Source organism: Argiope bruennichi, chromosome 7 (genome assembly GCF_947563725.1).
Source record: "Argiope bruennichi chromosome 7, qqArgBrue1.1, whole genome shotgun sequence".
Lineage (NCBI taxonomy): Eukaryota > Metazoa > Arthropoda > Arachnida > Araneae > Araneidae > Argiope > Argiope bruennichi.
This window is the reverse complement of record NC_079157.1, coordinates 57639619-57658948: the sequence shown is the minus strand read 5'-3', so window position 1 is coordinate 57658948 and position 19330 is coordinate 57639619. Positions and strand designations below refer to the sequence as shown.

Here is a 19330-nt window from a genome sequence, read left to right as displayed (position 1 = left end):
TTTTAATGTCCTATATATTGAAAAGCTATTATTTTTTAATCTAACTATCATAATGTATTCTAACAGCGAAACTTATTTGCGTGTAGAACCACTTCCTCTTTGACTTCAAATTATATTCTTAAATCTAAATTATAATAAAAAAGCTATGAAATTAAAAATACAATCCAAAATTAAATATAGAAATGAAGGATATTCCTATGAAGTAAAGCACGAAATTATTATTTTTGACGTTCTTATATCTTAATCCAGTAAATTAGACAAGCTTTCGAACGTGATTGGCTGTTCTGGTCATGTGATTCACTGATGTTTACTCATTGCAACGGAAAGATTATTTTGAATATGTTTTCGATTAATTTTAAATATGATTGCTGTTTGGATTGAAAATAATTTGAATGTACTTTCGATTATTTATAAGCATGACGAAAATTTGAATGTATATGTTATTAATTTAAAAGCGAAAACGATTTGGTATTTGAAACGAACGTTATTTGCAGTTAATCTTAAATATGATTGCAGTTTCTTTTTTGAAATATTTTGAATGGACCTTTCGATTATTTTTAAGCATAACAGAAATGTGAATGTATATGATTAATTTAAAATGTGATACTATTGAGTGTTCATATTTTATTAATGTATTAAATCCAGTAACAAAAGCCTTAATAATGTAATATTTTCAGTTATTTATAAATGCAATTATAGTGGACCTGGATTCGAAGGATATAGCAGCCTGTTTTTAGGATTATCCCGTCGACCTGTCAACGTTCGCGAAAAGGCGCCAAACTTTTGGCGCAATCATAATGAAAAGTAATTTGCGATTACTGGCGCAAGGCTACCTTTTGGCGATAATATCGGGTTGGCAAAAATGGACAACAGGGTAATCTCAAAAGTATACTAAAGTAATAAATACTAAAGTAATAAATTAGTTTACTCATGTCAATCAATTTCTACTTGGTTAATAATGCTTCAGATTGGAGAAATAAATTTTTGGCGACGAAAATTGGCGAGATTGGTTCAATCGTTGAAATTAAGGGCACTGCCAAAGTTTTATTTTGGCATATATCTTGAAATGGAGAACAACAGGATGGCCGACCATTTAAGAGTATTTAGAATTCATCAAAAATTTTCGAAATATGCATAAAGGTTGTGGCTGGGAAGCTCTACTCGCGAGTTTTCTTCTCAGAAAAGGAACAAAACATATAGTGTTTTTTCGATTTCTTTCTAAAATGGAAGATGGATGAGAAGAAGCAAACCATTTCATAAGCTTTCATATGAAATAAAAGTTCGTGATATCAGATCAGTGATTGGAATTCTATAACAGTTTGACTACTTTTTGTTATTATTTTAAATATTTAAATGTAATTGCAAAGCTAAGTCTAATAATAAATTTGGCGAATTATCGAAAAAAAATCAAGTTTGGCGATGATATCATGATTTGAGTCTAACCACTTATTACCATGTAATATTTACAATCAAATTACTCAGTTTAGAAAATATCTTTAAAAATAATTAAAGTATCGGAATTATTATAAAAGAGTGCATATATTTCATTGAAATCATAAATAAAAAATGTATAGTACCTTAATTTTTTTGTTTAAAATTAATGGAAATGTTAAGAGAAACTTTAAATTATTGAAGAATAGTAAATAAATTGAGTTGTAAAATTAATCTCACTGAAAGATTATTCATCTTACAAACGTCAGTGAATCAAATGACCAGAACCAATCATGTTCAAGATGGGAAATATGGAATCGAAAGATAACGTCAGAGACTGCTAACAAACCAAAAGCTGCCAGGTTCAAATCTGAAAATGAGTAAAAAAATAGAAATAAAGTAAATTTAAGTTTAAAAAAATCAAGACACGATAAAAATTAACTAATCTGTTTCATATTCTAATAGGTAATAATAATTAATTTTCATAAGATTTATATTGTATTGGGAAGGAACTAATTTGTGGAATATTGAGAAAACTACTTTATATAATATAAGGAAATGCGCTAGCATTGACCAATGCAATTATTAAATAAAAACTAGTGGGTGTGATCTCTCTAAAGCTTTCTCGCATGCTTTCTAATAAAGATGTTATCTCGGAGAACGCCTTGCATGGCTATAGCGTACAACAATTACGAAATATTACCCTTTCGCTTGAATTTACCATTTTTAATGAATCTATCATGTAACCCTTGACGAATTTTTTGGCGATTAATCTCTGACATGCGGTTAAAAGAACCCGAAAACTAATTTGCTTTTTAGGTGCGTTCTTTAAAACTGAATGAAAAAAATGGCCAAAACTTCATAAAAAAAATCACATATTAAATTTGATATATTTAAGTCACTACGTTTTTCAGTCATGCTTCTGAAAATAAAGACCGACAGATGTTCAACTTCTTTTTGGATTTGATTAAAAATTTGACAAGTTTTTACAATATAGATATTAAATCTGTATACTTAATTTTATTTATCTAGTTTGCTTTGTAGTTATTCTTTTTTAGACAATAATTTTTGAATAATTATTCTCTGCCTTTCAGTAATTTTTGCTCAAAATTTGATAGAAATCTGTAAATTTGGTGTAAAAACCATTTACCATAATTTCATTAATCTAGCTTAAAGAGTTTTAGACTTATTTTTTATCACAGTCAGACAGAGCGAATGGACAGACAGACATTTTTCAAAAATATGTTTTTCGAACTCAGCGAGATCTAAAACGTGGACATTGATCAAAATTTTTTGACAATTACAATACTTTCTCAATACTTTATATACAAGAAATAAAATAAATAAATAAATAAAAAAGAATGAAAAAACATAAGAAATTATCCCACTTTAAGAACAGAGATTACACAATGCACAAAAGTCTATCATGTGAATATATGTCTCCATTAAACTGATCAAATAATATTTATTTTTTAAATGTATGTACAAGTTGCAAGATGTGGTGTTATTTTGTTAGTCAGAAGCAGCATTAACTTTGATTTTATTCAGTTGCTTTTGAAATTTGACTACTCGACAAAAATGTAGTAAAAATTAAGTAAATATTATTGAAAGGGTTATGGTATGCCTGCTTTGTTTTCGCACCTCTTGATAATGTTTATGTCTACCAGCATTATAGTTTAAAAAGAAAAAGAAAAAATAAACTAGAGAAATGTTGAACCATAGAATTGAATGCACTAAAGAAATAATTCAGTGATAAAGAAGCTTAAATTTTTAAATAAAAAAAAAAAGGATAAATCTTTAAATTTTAGGATTTAAAGCCTTTTGAGATGGGTGCTATCTTCAGTTGTTTTATCTCAATTTACCCAAAATAATAATTTTATGAGTTTCTCAAAGTACTTCCAGGTATTCATAAGGTTCTTTCCTTCAATTATTGTTTATTTTTAGTTTATTTAGTAATTTGCTTACATTTTAGATGCAAATTAAATTTAGATGTCATTTAGCATATAAATTCCATATCAATTGATAATAGAAAAATACAGAAAATTGATCATAAAACAAGGTGTAATCATTAGATTTTTGTTATCGAAAGTTTTGAATTTTCCTCTCAATAAATATGCAAGTGCCATAACTTCTTTAAGGTAATGAGTTAAAATACCGTCATCATGTGAGCAAAATTTCTTCTTGTAAAAGTAACCGATTTCAAGAATTTGTGGCAACAACATTCCACTTGGGTATAAATACGCAAACGCCTGGGTGATTTGGCCATTTTCGACCTAAACTGCAAACGAGGGAGTTATTTTACAGTGAGATCGAAAAACGAAATATTAAGTAAGTGTAATTTTGTAACATTTTTAATTACTTACTTAGTTTATGATGTATAGTGATTTTAAACTTTTCTTAGTTGATATTTTTATTTGAAATTAATTGCTAATTATATTATAAATCTTATGTGCTCTGATAGTAGTTTTTATGCCGGCCGGTTCCGTATGCTTTGTTAAAGCTTGTAATTTTTTTTAAAGAATTGTTTCAGATGAATTAGCTAATTAACATTGAAATTAAGTTAGTTGAAGCCGCGTGTTCACATTAATAATTGTTTCCTTAACATATTGCCATTTTTGAAAGATTTAAAATTTTATAAAACCATGGATTAAACACATTTTGATATTACACATTGTATATTATCTAAGTATTGCTTAGTGATAATTTTCTTAGTGCCGATTTTGAAGGAAGCACTTGTTTATTACCGAAAGTGAAAACCTAAGTTCAGTAGAATTTTCACTGATAAAAAGTTGGATTAAGTTGATTACTTTATCTTATCAGTTTTTTCTTTGTAAGTTAAGTACTTTGCCTTGCCAGTTCTTTTGAAACTTTATTAGACAAGTATTAGTAACTTTATTAAAAGCTGAGAATAGATATTGCTACATTATGTTTAGTTGTTGGTCAGTGGCCTCGCAAATGATTGGATTTGGTTAAATATAGAAATATGAATGCTTTCGTCCAATATTCCTTACGAGTTCTATGAACCCTATTGATTTGTGCGATACGAGTATCATTTAGTGCAATAAGTGACGAATGCGCCAAAATGGCGCCGGCGTCTCCCCGGATTAGCGAAATGGCGCAGTTCGTATTGCCGCCATCTTTAATAGTCAAACACGACTAAAGTAACTTGCATCGAAACATAGCTACCGTACTCGAAATATTTATGTTGAGAGGTTTACCGTTTCTTTTCGTATTTCATTAAGTATGTTAATTCTTTTCTAGTGTATCTGAAATCTAGTGGCTTTCTTAATTTAATGTACGCTTAATGAATTTCGAAATTTAAATATTCGAATTTCTTAATAGCATAGTCAAGCAGCTCTTTCATAACAGATTGATTTAATTTTTTTCCAGATATTAAAAATGGCACCTATGTCAGTTTTTGTTGGAGGATTAGCTGAAGATACTCAGAAGGAGGATTTGGAGAGGGAATTTAGCCGTTTTGGCAATTTAACTAAAGTTTGGGTTGCTCGTAACCCACCAGGATTTGCTTTCATCGATTTTGAAAATGACGATGAAGCAAATGAAGCTATCAAGGAAATGAATGGTACAACTTTCAATGGTTCTGAAATCAGGGTTGATGTTTCTCGAAGCAATGGCCGACGCTCCCGTGGCGGATTCCGAGGAGGTCGAGATGGAGGAGGATTCAGCAGAGGTGGCCGAGATGGCGGTTTCTCCCGTGGTAGACGAGGTGGCTTCGACTCTGGTTCTGGCTTCAGGAGAGGTGGTGGTGGATTCCGTGGTGGACGAGGTGGTGGCGGTTCCAGGTTTGGAGGTGGCGAATATGGTTCTGGTTATAGAAGTCGATCCCCTATGGGTCAGCGGTAAGTTGACTTATTATAAAATTAATTTAAATACCAATTGCTTGAAAATGCCCATATTTTTAACCTTAATTTAACTTTTTAACAATTTAGTTGGCTTAATTTTTATTTCAAATAGAATCTTAACTTTAAAGTTAAAATTTTATTACTTTTTTAAACTAATTGTGTGTTCTTTTAAGTTTTAATGCTTTTCTATGCAAGAATGTTTTACATCGAGTTAAAACTAACGAACGCTTTTAAGTGTTCTGATATCAGGCCAACATATGTCTGCAAAATGTAAAGTATTAACCGATGTAAAACTTCAACTGTTTAATTTGTTAATGCCTATCTGGTCACATAATTTCGACTTTTTATTCAAACAGAAGTGAGAACAACTGGTAAATAGCTGCTACATTCCACGGAATATTCTTCGTTCACGGCGAAAGTACAGTCGGTTTTCAAGAATTTTCCATCGTTCATCATGTATTTATACGATAGTGCTGTTTTACTTGTTCAATCACGGATCATTCACTGTAAAATAACATTCCTCATTTTACTGAGCTGATTTGTACTCATCGTAATAAAACACTTACCACAAATTTATCCACGTTTTTTGTATCAGTATTGTTTCAGTCAAGGAAGGTTTCAAGGTTGCTCTACATATGAACTTGTTGGTCTGTATAATGTAAAATTTATTTCAGCAATGATCGACAGATGAATACTAAAATGCAAACATTTGAAGTGATAAACTGATCTCATTAAATCTGATGCAAGTTCTTTTTGAAAGGAATTGATAAGAAAAGAATTAAAATTTTTTTTATTGGTTAGTAATTGAATATCTGAAATTAATCTGATTTTTAAATCTAAGCAAGATAGTTTTTTTAATCTATTCTTAAATTTTCAAAATATAAATAATAATAGTTAATAGAATTAACAATATTTTTAAATAAATGGAATTGATAATCTTGGAAAATATACATTTTAGGAATTGACAAAATACAACCTGACTGCTATTAGATTAAAAAAAAATTAAAATGTATAATTTACTTACTAAAGGATTTTTAAGTAGGATGCCAGTATTAAATTTTTACTTGTTAGTATAATCTTAATTATAACATGTAAAAATATATCATGGTAAAATCTATAAAAGGTGAATATAATAAAATTACTTGAATTTATAACTAGGAAATACAGCACATTAATATTGAATAGAAAGAAAAAAGTATTCAATTAGCTTGCATTTGTTAAAATCTTATCTAAATATTATAATCAAGATAACAATGTTATCCAGTAAATTCTTAACTTGAAAAACTCTCCTTTAATATTGGTCAAGTTAGATCTTTAAGTTGATGATTTTAGTATTACAAAATTTTTCAAGACCTTATATAAAGTTAGTCAATAAAGAAAACAAAATTATACATGATTGCTTATATCAATGATAGGCATAGTATATAATTTAAATTACTGGAGTTAAAATAATATTCCAATATATTCAAAAATCGGATGCAAACTTGTACATAATGTAAACATAAACTTGAATGCTGTTAATCTTTTCCTTATTTAGAAAGTAAAACAAATTTATCTTGGAGCATTAGGTTTAAAGATATTACTTAGATTGTTAAAATAACTGAACAAATTGTTATATAAAAGTTTTAAAAGACAGCCTTGGATTTATCTCATCTGATGTATATAAAACATGAAATTATAATTGCTTGTAATAAGTAGCTAGGAATAGTCCTAACTTGGTGTTATATTTCAGTCTTTATTAAGATTGTTACTTGATAGTCTTGTAACTATTAATAATTACAGTATGAACATCTTAGTATTTTAACAAGCTTAAAGAAATTTAAATTTATTGGGAGACTTGTATAATCATTAAAGTTATGAAATAAGAGAAGATATTAGTAGTTATGGCATTAATATCAAATTTTTCATTATTACATATTACCTTATACAGAATATAAAGATTGATGTTAATATAATTCTGGAGCATAAGCTTTTTGGAAATGTTGAGTGTAAAATCTAGTAATATATTAAAAAGATATGGCTGATTTTTGGACATCTTGCTAAAGCTCAATTACATTGAATCAGTTCTCGTAAAATCAATGATGGTATTGGAATTGGTTGGAAGTTTGTCAATAGTTGCTTTTGAATTGCAATTTTAAAACTTGGTAAATAGTTTACACTTGAGTGTTAATATTGAGAGCTTTAAAATATAGTTTGAAAGGAAAGTCTCTTGTTTCTTGCACATCCAAAAACTTAGTAATGGGTTTTTAAGCATCAGTTGTTAACAATACATCGGGTTTTAACAGATTAAATTCAAAAATTCATAGAATTGTACTTTTTATTACAATTCTATTGAATTTTTATAACGAGTGAATTTTCATTTGCTTCATGAAAAGCTGTTTTGGAAATCTACATGGGAGAGGTAAGTGGCTATTTTTTGAAGAACTTCTAATGCCTTGAAATAAGATTTCGGAGAATTACTTGGTACCTTATATCATTGTAAGACATTAATTCTGTCATAAAATTTATTAGTCTTCAAAATTTTTAAATAAGATTTTGAAAGCCATTCATTATCTGGCTAAGGAAGTTAGTACGAGTCTAAAAAAAAATTGCAAAATATTTTAGTAGGATGTTAAGGTTTAATATTTGTTCTATATAAAGCTCAAATAATTTATATAAGTTTAACATTTTAAAAAGCTTAATTTTTTAAAAAAATTGTTTTTTTTATAAATTTGGATTTGACATTGGCTGTAAATAACATTTTTTAGGCATACTATATTAATGTGCAGATAAAACGAACATTTGTTCCATTAGCGCTGCAAACCTGTTTTTTTAATTGGGTCTTATTCTTAAACCAAAATATGGCTGTGAAAGAATTGCTTAAACTACTTCAAGAAGATATTGGATAGATGGTTACAGAACATAAAATGTTTTTTAAAGCAAACATATCTTTTATTTACAAGAAAATATAATTTGATAGTATAAGGAAATTATAATCAATCAATCACTCTAAAGATATTTTTAGAAAGTAAATAAACTGTAGATTATGTATTGACCTTTACATTTTATTTAATATATATTTTTAACTGCCTATTGCAGCTTTTGATGTCGGAATCATTATTGAATCGAATGTTATAGTAAAATAGTGTTAGCCCAAAATGTTAAGGAATTTGACCAACCATAATCATTTTAATTTTAATATAAAAATGTTATATTTCAACAATTGGTTATATTTCAGGGAGAGCATTAATTTTTCAGAAAATTACATTTCCTTCAGAATATCTTGTCTAAGTTTAAGCCATTGATGAGAAGGATATTGTTAGCTTTCATCAGATTGCACTCGTCTTCTAAGCAATTAATAAATTTTTGTTTAAAATTTCAGAAGTCCAGTATTCTGATCATAAAAAAAGGCCTGTAAATAATTTTTTAAATGCTACTAATTAAATCAAAATGTCCTCTTATCTTCCCTTCCTTCTCTCTTGCTTTGAATTTGAGTATATAAAGAATTTTAGTACAATAAAGCAAATCTGGAAGGATCCACATGAATAAAAATGAACTGGTTTGAAAGAGAAAATAAAAATCTGAAGTAATAAGGCTGGATGCCATTATCTTTTTTCGAGTTAGTTTTCATAATAAATTTAATGAAAAGCATTTTAATGAGGATAAAATCTGTTAAAGAAAATTAACCAGTCTAATATTAAAATAAACAGAATTTTAGTCTTGTCTAAATAAGTTTCTTCTGAAGGTAAAGCTAAAATTCATATTAATTGGCTGTTGATGTATATAGATAAGATACTCACAATTCTAATTATTTTAAAAATTAAGTGGCAATTATAGCTTATACTTAAAATAGCTAGTTTGTTACACGGTTATATTGCTTGAATTATTTAATCTGTTCGTCAATTAGTTTGAATCTGATTATAATTTTTATTATAAATTTGACAAACTAACCATTAATTTATAACTTGGTTTTAAAGAAATTTAAGTTGTATAATATATACATGTATGCAATGCTGTTCAAAAAGTTTTATGTATTTGATTATAGCATTTTTATTGTTCTGTTAGATATCCATTTTATAAGTGAAAACATTATTCTTGTGTTTTGATTGGGAATTCTAGATTGAATGTGAAATTCTACTAATGATTGTATTGTATGAGAAATAATTGTTAAAGATAAACTTAAAATATGTGAACAGGGTAGAATTTTGGAAATATAGAAAACATTGCCTTTTAATTACACATTGTAAATAGGACAGGGGCTTAATTACATTTATGCATATAACTTGAATTTATGCTTCTAAGCTTTAAATTGAATAATAAACACCTGATGCAGAATAATAAAGGTATCTTGAATTATTTTTTGAATTCTTATTTCTTAAAGTACTTAATTTAAGTATTAGGATTTAACAGAAATGAATATTAACCTCACAATTTTACTATTGATTTTCTGTTCTCTTTATAGTGAATTATTTTTAAAACGAAATTATAAATTTGTATTTCATATATATGCTGTCATCTCATAAATTTTAAAATTTATAAATAAAGAAGTAATTATTTAATTTTAAAAAATCATTTCGTTATGTAATGCAGCAATAAAGTAATAGCATTCATGAAAGTTTAAAACTGAAATTTTGGCTTTTGAGACAAAAAGGGGAAATATATTACAATCTGGGTATGTGGTATATAAAGCCTTGTCCTCTACCTGTAAGATGTATGTATAGGCTTGAAGGAAGGATTTCATTTAAATATCTTGAGCCATCTCATGTGGAAATATATGAATGTCGTGCAAAGAATTTTAAAATTCCATTGTTTTTACAGTGTCAAACAAATGTAATATTTAATGAGCCATAAAATTTTAAGTTTTAATTGTGGCTGACAGATAAAATAAATGACTTATAAATTTAGTATGTTATTTCTATAGATGGAATTGTAAAATTTCTATTCAAGGAATTCTGTAATATTTCAGAAAAAATTTAAAAAAATCAGAGATTGAGGCCTTTTTCAGTAAATAATATTCCTTTGTATGTTTTCACTTGAATTTTTATTAAAATACCGTCGCTTTATCTGGGAAATTTAAAACACAAAGCTTATTTTGTGACCGAGAAGTTCTTGATCCATAGGATTTGGTATTAAGAATTGAAAGTGGTTTGAAGGTGTATTGACTAATAGCTGGATGTATAATTATAATTCTTGTCTGTGTGGCAAATTAAATTTCAACTAAATTTTACGAATATATCCTGAAAGATGTTTTCATTTTTACAATTGTGAATAGAGTACTAATAAAAACAGTCTCCAAGTTTAGAAATAGTTTATAATTTACCAAGAGATTTATTCAAAAATAAACATCTTAACAAGACCAGCCCAATTTGATTATTGTATTTCTGGACCATCAATTTGCAGCGGCCAAACAGGCGATAAATGACTGTTTCGCCAGTTGGCGATAAGCATCAATCATACCTAAGGAGATGAACTTTGCTCTCCAACGAATACGAGTGACTCACTTCCTGCCTTCGCCGGCTTGCTCTGAACTTCTGTCTTGTGCTGGTCGATGGAATTACGGCCAATGTATCATCTTCTATATTTGTTAATTTAATTTGTAATTAAAATTTATTTTTGTTATCTACATGGCTGGCAGTTTTCATTAAGTAAAAATGTTTTAATACTTAAATTTAAAGTAAATTTGGCAATGCGTGTTAAGCCACACACCAAAAATTTGCTCAATATAAGCAATAAGTTCTGTCTATATGGGTATGTGTTATAAAAGTAGATCAATAAATCTGCATCTAGTGAACATGTGGGTTTTTTACAAATCAAATTTTGTATTTAAGGTTTAAAATTAGAGATGTGAAGCATTGACTTTTCTATTTATATAGAGTTCCAAATGTTAATAAGTAGCTTAAATCGGAAATTAATAAAGTGCCATAATATGCTGCACTGAAAAAAAATAATATTCTAATAACTTTAAACATTCTAATTATGAACAAATTTCTTGAATGTATTACATTTTTTAATTATTCAACATTATGAAATGTGGCATAGAATTGATGAATTTATAATATTCAGCATTATTAAAAGGAAGCAATTTCATTCTTTTATATTAGTATGTAGTTAATTCAAGAAATAACTCCCAACCTTTAGAATATTAACAAGTTCCTAAAGTGGAATGTAAAACATGTCAATGTTTTCCCAATAATTCAGTTGGATTTTATGTAGATGCATATATTAATTTAAAAGGCAGTTCAATTAGTCATAAATAAACACAATTGTTCAGTTTATAATTATTTTAAATACTTTATAGATCCTGAACGATGAAGCTGTATTACTGAAGAAAGAAAAATCTTACAAATGTCAAATGGTGTTCTTCTTAATGGGATGCTATAAAAAACATACATTTCATTGAAGTTCACTTTTTGGTATAGCTCGAGTATTTTACTTGGGTTTAAACATGTATTGGCTACCAGTGGTTGTCTCCTTTTTTATACATTTAGTAACATCAGTATCTGCAACACCTTTTCATGTGAGTATTAAGTATATACAATTGTTGAGTAGTATTAGTTGGAGAGGATCTAAAGATATTTTAATTTTTTATATATATAATGCTTTGAATCATTCAACTTATGGCTTTTTAACAATCATGCATATAAGAAATGAAACTTGGAGAATTGTGGCCTCTGTATTTCAACTAATCATTGAAGTGTAAATTATTCTTTAAAATATAGCATGGCATTTAAATATCTTAGTAATTTTTAGGAAGTGAAGAAAAATATTCTCGTAACCAAACATATTTACTTTAAAAATAAGTAAGGAAATAATTTAGACATACTAAATGAAAAAGACATGCCTTCAATTATATGAATGCCTTGCTTATTTTAAAATATTACCTTTAACTATTGTCTGATGTGCTGGAATTATTGCAATTTTTCCTCTCCATTGTTCAGTTCTGTTTTTACCAGTAAAATATATTTAAATTCAATTTTTTTTTTTTTATGTATTTGTATTTCATACCATTTTAGAAGCCTTAGACTTATCCTGCTCAGTATAAAGTATGCCTTTAATATTAAAATGAAGTAGTTAATGTAACTGAATTGTAATAACTAAAAATTATATCTTTAGCAATCATAGAAACAAAAAAAAGATGTTCAGTAATATCTTGGTGGATTTGTCTTTAATTCAGAAAATTACATAAAGTGAAACTGCAAACTAAATGGAATTCTTTGCACATTTATAGTACAAGAAAGAACAATAAAGTAATATAAAATATATTAGTAATATATTTTTAAAAGGTTATTCAACATGCACAAAATAACAAATTGTTTTATGATTATCAAAAATTGAAGGGAGGAAAAAGGTAAAATATTTTCTACAGTGATAAAAACATATTTGAATTTTATTACGTTAATAAAGAATTGTAAAAAAAGTTAATAAAAACTAAGCATTCTATATCAACTGAGTTGATATAATTATAATGAATTATTAAATTAAAAAAATTAATGTTATATTTTTCAAGTTATTGTGGGAAAACAATTTTTTAATCAAGACAAAATTTTCTCCTGGATACGTATCCTTTTGAAATACGTTAGTGAAAAATTTGTGAGCTCTAGTTTCAATGGCTTGACTGCAATAAAGGAATGTAGGTGAGATGTCCTATGAGTGCAGATACTGGCATTATCTTTATTATTAAAAGAGAAACAAAGGCTATATTTGAGGCCAATATTTAAGTAACTATGTTCAAGTCAAATAGTTAAAGTAACTTAAGTAGGCAATTCATATTTTTAAATAATTGTGATTGGAGTGAAGAATATCATTTGTTTATAGGTAACTAAACTAAAGGTTACACACACACACACACACATATGTATATATTTAGATTATATATATTTAAAATTAGAACTAAGCTATGTTCAGTGTAAGCTTTGCTGTAATAGAAGTATATTGCATTAAACTCGTCAAAGAATTACTTATGTATTATATATATATATATACTATTTTTGGTTATAATGATGACTATAATTCTCTACAGATTCTACAGGTTATAGACAGATTCTCTATAACCCTCCACACTTTTGTTCATGCATTAAGATGGATTTTTAATGCAGCAAAGTAGGGGTGAGAGGAAAAGATGTTTGTTTTTAACAATAAAGTAAATTCCGGAAATGGTGCACATCCTTCTGTGTGTCGCCCCTTAGTGAGATAGAACTATTGAAAAGTGGTCATCTCAGAATACTGAAACAAACAGTATGTATTGTGTGACTATAATGGTTGCTGAGTATAGTTCATTATATTTAATTCTTAAGATTCTAATTGGGCAACTTACATAAAGTTGATATCATTGTAGAATTTGATATAATCAAATTAACAAAACTTAATGTCTTAAGAGCTTGCATCATTTGGAAAAGATGATATCAGAAAAGTCTTAGTTAATTTTTAAATGTGAACATCTGGTATAAAAAAATTATGGGAATTTCTACTAGTACTGATTTCAATTACAGACTAGTACTGTATTTGGAAATTATTTCTCATCCATGCAGACATTATTTGATAGAATGGTTAACTGAAGTCAAAGGTAAATCAAGTGATTTTCTGAATCTCATGGAAATTGTTTAAAGCTTATATTAAAATTAAAATTTAGCAGTTGATAACAGATTTCCTTGGGTTCTTTTTTGTAAATAAACTAATGGTTGTCCTTTTTAGTATTTCATAACACATTGCATAGCGGCATGTAAAGTGCTTAAATTACTTTTTAAGCACCTTAAAAGTATATAATTTTGAAAAAATTTCCTCAAAAAGTGTTTAATTTTCTCAAAAAATTCAAATAAAACTTTGTTTTCACAGAAGTTGAATATGATAAATCAAAAGCATTGTCATAAGAGTTTGTTTAACAGATGTATTAAAAAAGACCAACATAAAGGAATAATTTGGTGAAGAAATCCAGGAATGCCAAAACATATCAAGATAATGCTTAATGACCTTTCCCTCGCTTCTTCTCTTTTCAGTAATGTTTATTGCCATTTCTTGTACTTTTAGAATGGTTATCCTGATGGGGCAGTATGAAATACTGTTATATTTGTTACTAGCCGCCTTTGGCGACCAGCCGGTTCGCCAATCTTAATGCTCGTTAAAATTTTAATAATTAAATATTTTATGTAATTCCTACTTTAATAGCTTCTTCATCAAATATTTTAAAGCTTCAAATTTTGATAATCCTTGTAATTCACTCATAATAATATAAAGTCCTTCAGCCATAACATAATATGTATCTCTCTGATTTTCTGTTAGTTCCGGTAGAATTTATGCTTAAAATTAAAATGGAAATGACTAAACTGCAATTAATATAATATTATTTTTTACTGAAACAAAGCATTTTTTTTTAATAATATGATTACTGATAATAGAGTCCCTGAGCGTTTAAACTTGATGGGCACTAAAGAATATCTTTCTTAAGTTATGTAATATCTCAAGAATTTGTCAACAAAATTTTCTCAGATTCGTCATGAACAGATCGATTCATTAACAATGTTTAATTTTAAATGCATCAAACTTTAAAAAAATAAAATGAATCGTTTAAAATAATCGGTCGAAAACAGTTTTAAAAAACTACTTAAAAAACGATGTACTTAAAACTATAAGCATATACAAAAAATATATAACTAACATAAATACAATTTAATTACAAAAGCATGCAACTAACCTAAAAATAATTTAAATCATCCGTTGATAATGGTTGTCATGGCAACAATCAGAATGCGCATGCGTGAATTTTCTTCGCCAGCTCCGGTAACGTAAATGCGTGAATTTTTCTACGCCAGTTGGGGTAACGCTATGCAGATTATACATTTTTAATTTCCTTTATTCTGTGTTATTTTAATTCAAAAGTACTTCAGAATGAATCTGAAACATGGATTAATTAACAATGTTTAATTTTAAATGCATAAAACATTAAGAAAATAAACAGAATCGTTTGAAATAATCCGCCGAAAAATGTTAACCCTAGCCTTATTACTGTTGGGAGAAAAAAAATTGAAGCCTTACTCATTTGGCGGTGGGGAAAATGGAAGATTTTTTTGGCGGGAAAGTTAGTTTTTAATTAATAATTAAAATTTCAAAAAAAGGGACCCCAGGTGCACATTCCCGACGTCTAAGGTATACATGTACCAAATTTGGTAGCTGTATGTCAAATGACCTGGCCTGTAGAGCGCCAACACACACACACACATTGAGCTTTATTATAAGTATAGATAACTCAAAATGTTGAAATTTCGGTTTTTAGTGCTTCAGATGTTGAAGAATTTAGTTATACTTGATAAATGTATAACTAAATATTATTATTATTATATTAAAGATGAATATACATATTTATTTGGTCAACAGAAAAAAAGCAAGATGAATTTGATGCGCTAAAAATATATATATTGAACATAGGGGAATTTGTTCTAAAAACTCTGAAGCCTCTATAAAACTTTTAGCATTTGATAATATTTCTCGTTAATATATCATTTTGGAGTAATCCCTTTCTCACTCTATTATGAGAGTGCAATTACGTTAGTTGTTTCGTAAAATCCAGTAGATGGAATTTTAGTTTGAAGCCACAAGTTTTCAATAATAATTATAATGATTTTTTTTTCTTTTAAATGTCCCATCCATTAAAAATTATTTATCAGACCAACATCACCAAATTTTTATAAAAAAACAAGTCATATCTTATGCTAGAATTCTTTGATTTTTTGGGGGGGGGGAAAGCTTGACCAATATTGGTCCTTGTGCCATTAAAAAAAAAAAAAAAAGTTTTTTAAAACTTTGCTTCCAAAGTTCACATTCTATCATTTCTTTTGTAAAATTTGTAGAAATTTTTTTATAAAGGTTTGTTCTGATTAACAGATCAACATGCACCATAAATCATTGAAGTTAGGAACATGAAAGAGAAAGAAAATGGCTTCTTGGGTATTAAAGGTTCACCAAGAATGAATTTTGCATAATTTTAATACATTTCCACTATAACATCAAGGCATATATATTATGACACAAAATTTTTAAATCACATTAAAGGTTAAAAAAGTAGCTTGTCAATGACATCAGATTTGTTTGAATGAATGCATTTTTTTTGCTTAATTTTAATAAAATTCAAAACATTATCATTGTTTCTCCAATTTGAGAAATTACATTAATCATTAAACCACTATCGATATTGTGATTTAAAAGATACATTTTCTTTGCTTGATAAGTTTTGCGAAATTTACAGCTAATATAATGTCTAGTATTGGCTTAAAAAAAAATCTTTTAAAAATGTGTCTTCTGACATTTTTCTTCGTATTACAGAAATGGTAACTTTTTAATTTTGCGAGTTTATTTCCGTAATTTATGAAAATTTGGAATCATTTTCGTTTCTTTTAAAAATATATAATCACATTTTCCTGTAATTTTATTTTTACATATAGGTTAAAAAAAAAATAAGGTTCTTATTAAATTTTCTAAATATGGACATTTGAAAAATCCCTTTACTAAACATCAGAAGTGAAAAGTAATTAAATATTTTTTCTTTTTAGTCTGATCATTTTTAAATGCTGCTGCTTTTTTCTGCTAAAAAAACTAAAAATATAGTATTGTTCTAAAGTCAATTTCGCGACAGTTTTGCAATTCTTTAGATCTTAGAATGCTTAGCTTTATAAGATTGCAAATAAAATGTTCTAGATTGCTAAATTTGGTGAATTAACACAGGAGGAAATTTACTCTTCCCATCCCAGCCATGTTGAATCTTATTTGTAGCTATACATATAAAAATCTAAAAATTTTTGATCATGGTATGTTATTACATCAATATTTTCCGTAATGATGTATCTATCCAAATTAACAAGTAATTTATTAACTTTAAGAAATATTGAGACATAACTTTTTATTGTTAATCTTATAAAAGTTGAATTAATTTTTTTTAGATGATCATTTTTATCATCATTTTTGTTTTTGATAAAATCATATAGTTTGTTTTACAATAGAAGATGTACAAATACAGAAATAAATACTAAAGTTTAAAATTTTCATTTAAAAGTATTTAATTTTTTTAAAGAAAAGCTATGCATTCTAATAAGAAAATGTATTATTCTTAGAAAAACATCCTATATTAAAAAAAAAATGTAGTTTTACTTATTTTTTTGCAAGCATTCGTATATACAAGTGCTAAATTTTTGCAGTCCTTTCTCATTATGCATCATGTAACACCATCTGAAAGCATAAACATAAATGACAAATTATATTATGCTTGATATAATCATAAATGCTTTCTTAAAAACTTCTCATCTCTAACTGTAGTTTTGTTTATAATGTATTCTGGCAAAATTAATTGCTGTTATTTATATTGATATTACTTGTTACCTTTCAGGGAATCATTTTTAATTCCTCTATTAGTATTTTCTTTGTCATTTGAGTATAATAAAAATTGCTTATCTTAAATAACTCATTCAAATAGGACATTAAAACTAATTTGTCATCCAGTGATGGAAGTGTTTGTAAACAATAAGTTTTTGGAGCATATTTCCAGTTGCTAAAAATATCTAATTCAAGCAGCTTTTTGGAGATTTGCAACAAAGTAAAGTTACATAATAATAATAAAAAAAACCCATCCTAGTTGCTTATAGAAAGTTAATCAAAATATTCAAGTAGTGTTGTATTAGTAAGATATATACAGGTTTTTTATGTGGAGAATACAGCTATGCATTATACATATCATTTATCATGTTTAAACAGCAGGGCTAAAGTAAAATATAACAAATGCTTCTAAAAAAATTGTAATTATCAAACAATTTAGAGAACACTGTAGATGTTGGACATGCTAAAATTTATTGGACACAAATTATAAAATCAAACAACATTTTTATTAGACTAAAAGAATAATTTTGTCATTAAATTGCACATTCATAAGGCATGCTTTTCCAATCGCTGAACATTTATGACAATACACATATTGCACTTTTTTTACACAGGAAAAGATATTTAATAAAAGAGGCAATTTAAATTATAATGCTCTTTCATTAAATGTTACAACATGTACCTTTATTTGCATGAGGTATAAAATTCAGTTATAAATAATCAACTTAATGCCCCAAATTGGTAAAAAACTAGGATACAGTTGCAGTTTCCTGTAGTGATGAATATTCTTTATCATCACAGAAAAAGCAGTTTAAAAACAAATAGTTGGTTCAGAATTTTAATTTTTTTCTTTAACAGGTTTGAAAAAGGTAAATGAGAAAATTATATGCCAAAGTCTTCTAGATTCAGAATGCACTATAAAATTTAACCAGCAATCATTTTTTATAACTATGGGATTTTATATCAGCAAAACCTGTAATTTATTATAATAAACTTTTCTTAAATTTTGAGTTACTTTTTTTTTAATAGCGTCTTTATTCTTATTTCTTTTAAAACATACATTATTGAAATAATTTCTGCTGTAGACTTCACAAGAGTGAATTTTTACTGTAGATTTCAAACGGATTTCTTTAAAAAAGTTTTAGTGTGCGTGTCATTTTTATTTTTCGAATATTTTGGATTGAGATTATCTTGGATATCTATTAAATATAATTTAGAATAGTCTCGAACATGAATTCATTGTTATTCATTTTCTTCCAGGTCTTGAAATTGTATACTTAAATGGAAAATCTATATAAATACTGCATGAAGTTTTGTGAAAGTAATATTTTTCAACAAATTTATTTGTATAACTGAATTATGTAATTTTTAAAAACATGAATTGATAACACTTTGATCTTATTTAAAATGTCTTATTATTTCAAAATTTAAATTCCCTTGTAAAGTGAAAAAAATTACAAAATAGTTGTTTAATAAATTATAATGCAGTTACTTAAATGCAAAAAGACACATAGACACATTTACAAAAATAGTTTTCAAAAAAATCTTGAATCTTTTAAATAATATATGTATAAAAAAACTAAGTACAAATATAACAATCCAAAATGTACATTAATATACAAAACCATGATATCTACAAAGAATTTTCACACCATAATCTTTAAAAATAGTATATATTTACTTTTTCTTGATTGCAAGGT

The 19330-nt window shown here is 27.0% G+C and overlaps 1 protein-coding gene across 1 annotated transcript; it reads left to right on the top strand.

Annotated features, from left to right (window-relative positions):
- Nucleotides 1-3677: 3677 nt before the first annotated feature.
- Nucleotides 3678-5870, top strand: LOC129974824 (RNA-binding protein Rsf1-like). The gene is made up of 3 exons (XM_056087589.1): nucleotides 3678-3759; nucleotides 4822-5291; nucleotides 5651-5870. Exons 2-3 carry the CDS (start codon nucleotides 4831-4833, stop codon nucleotides 5667-5669), a joined length of 480 nt encoding a protein of 159 aa, XP_055943564.1. The 5' UTR covers nucleotides 3678-3759; nucleotides 4822-4830; the 3' UTR covers nucleotides 5670-5870.
- The last annotated feature ends 13460 nt before the right edge of the window (nucleotides 5871-19330 follow it).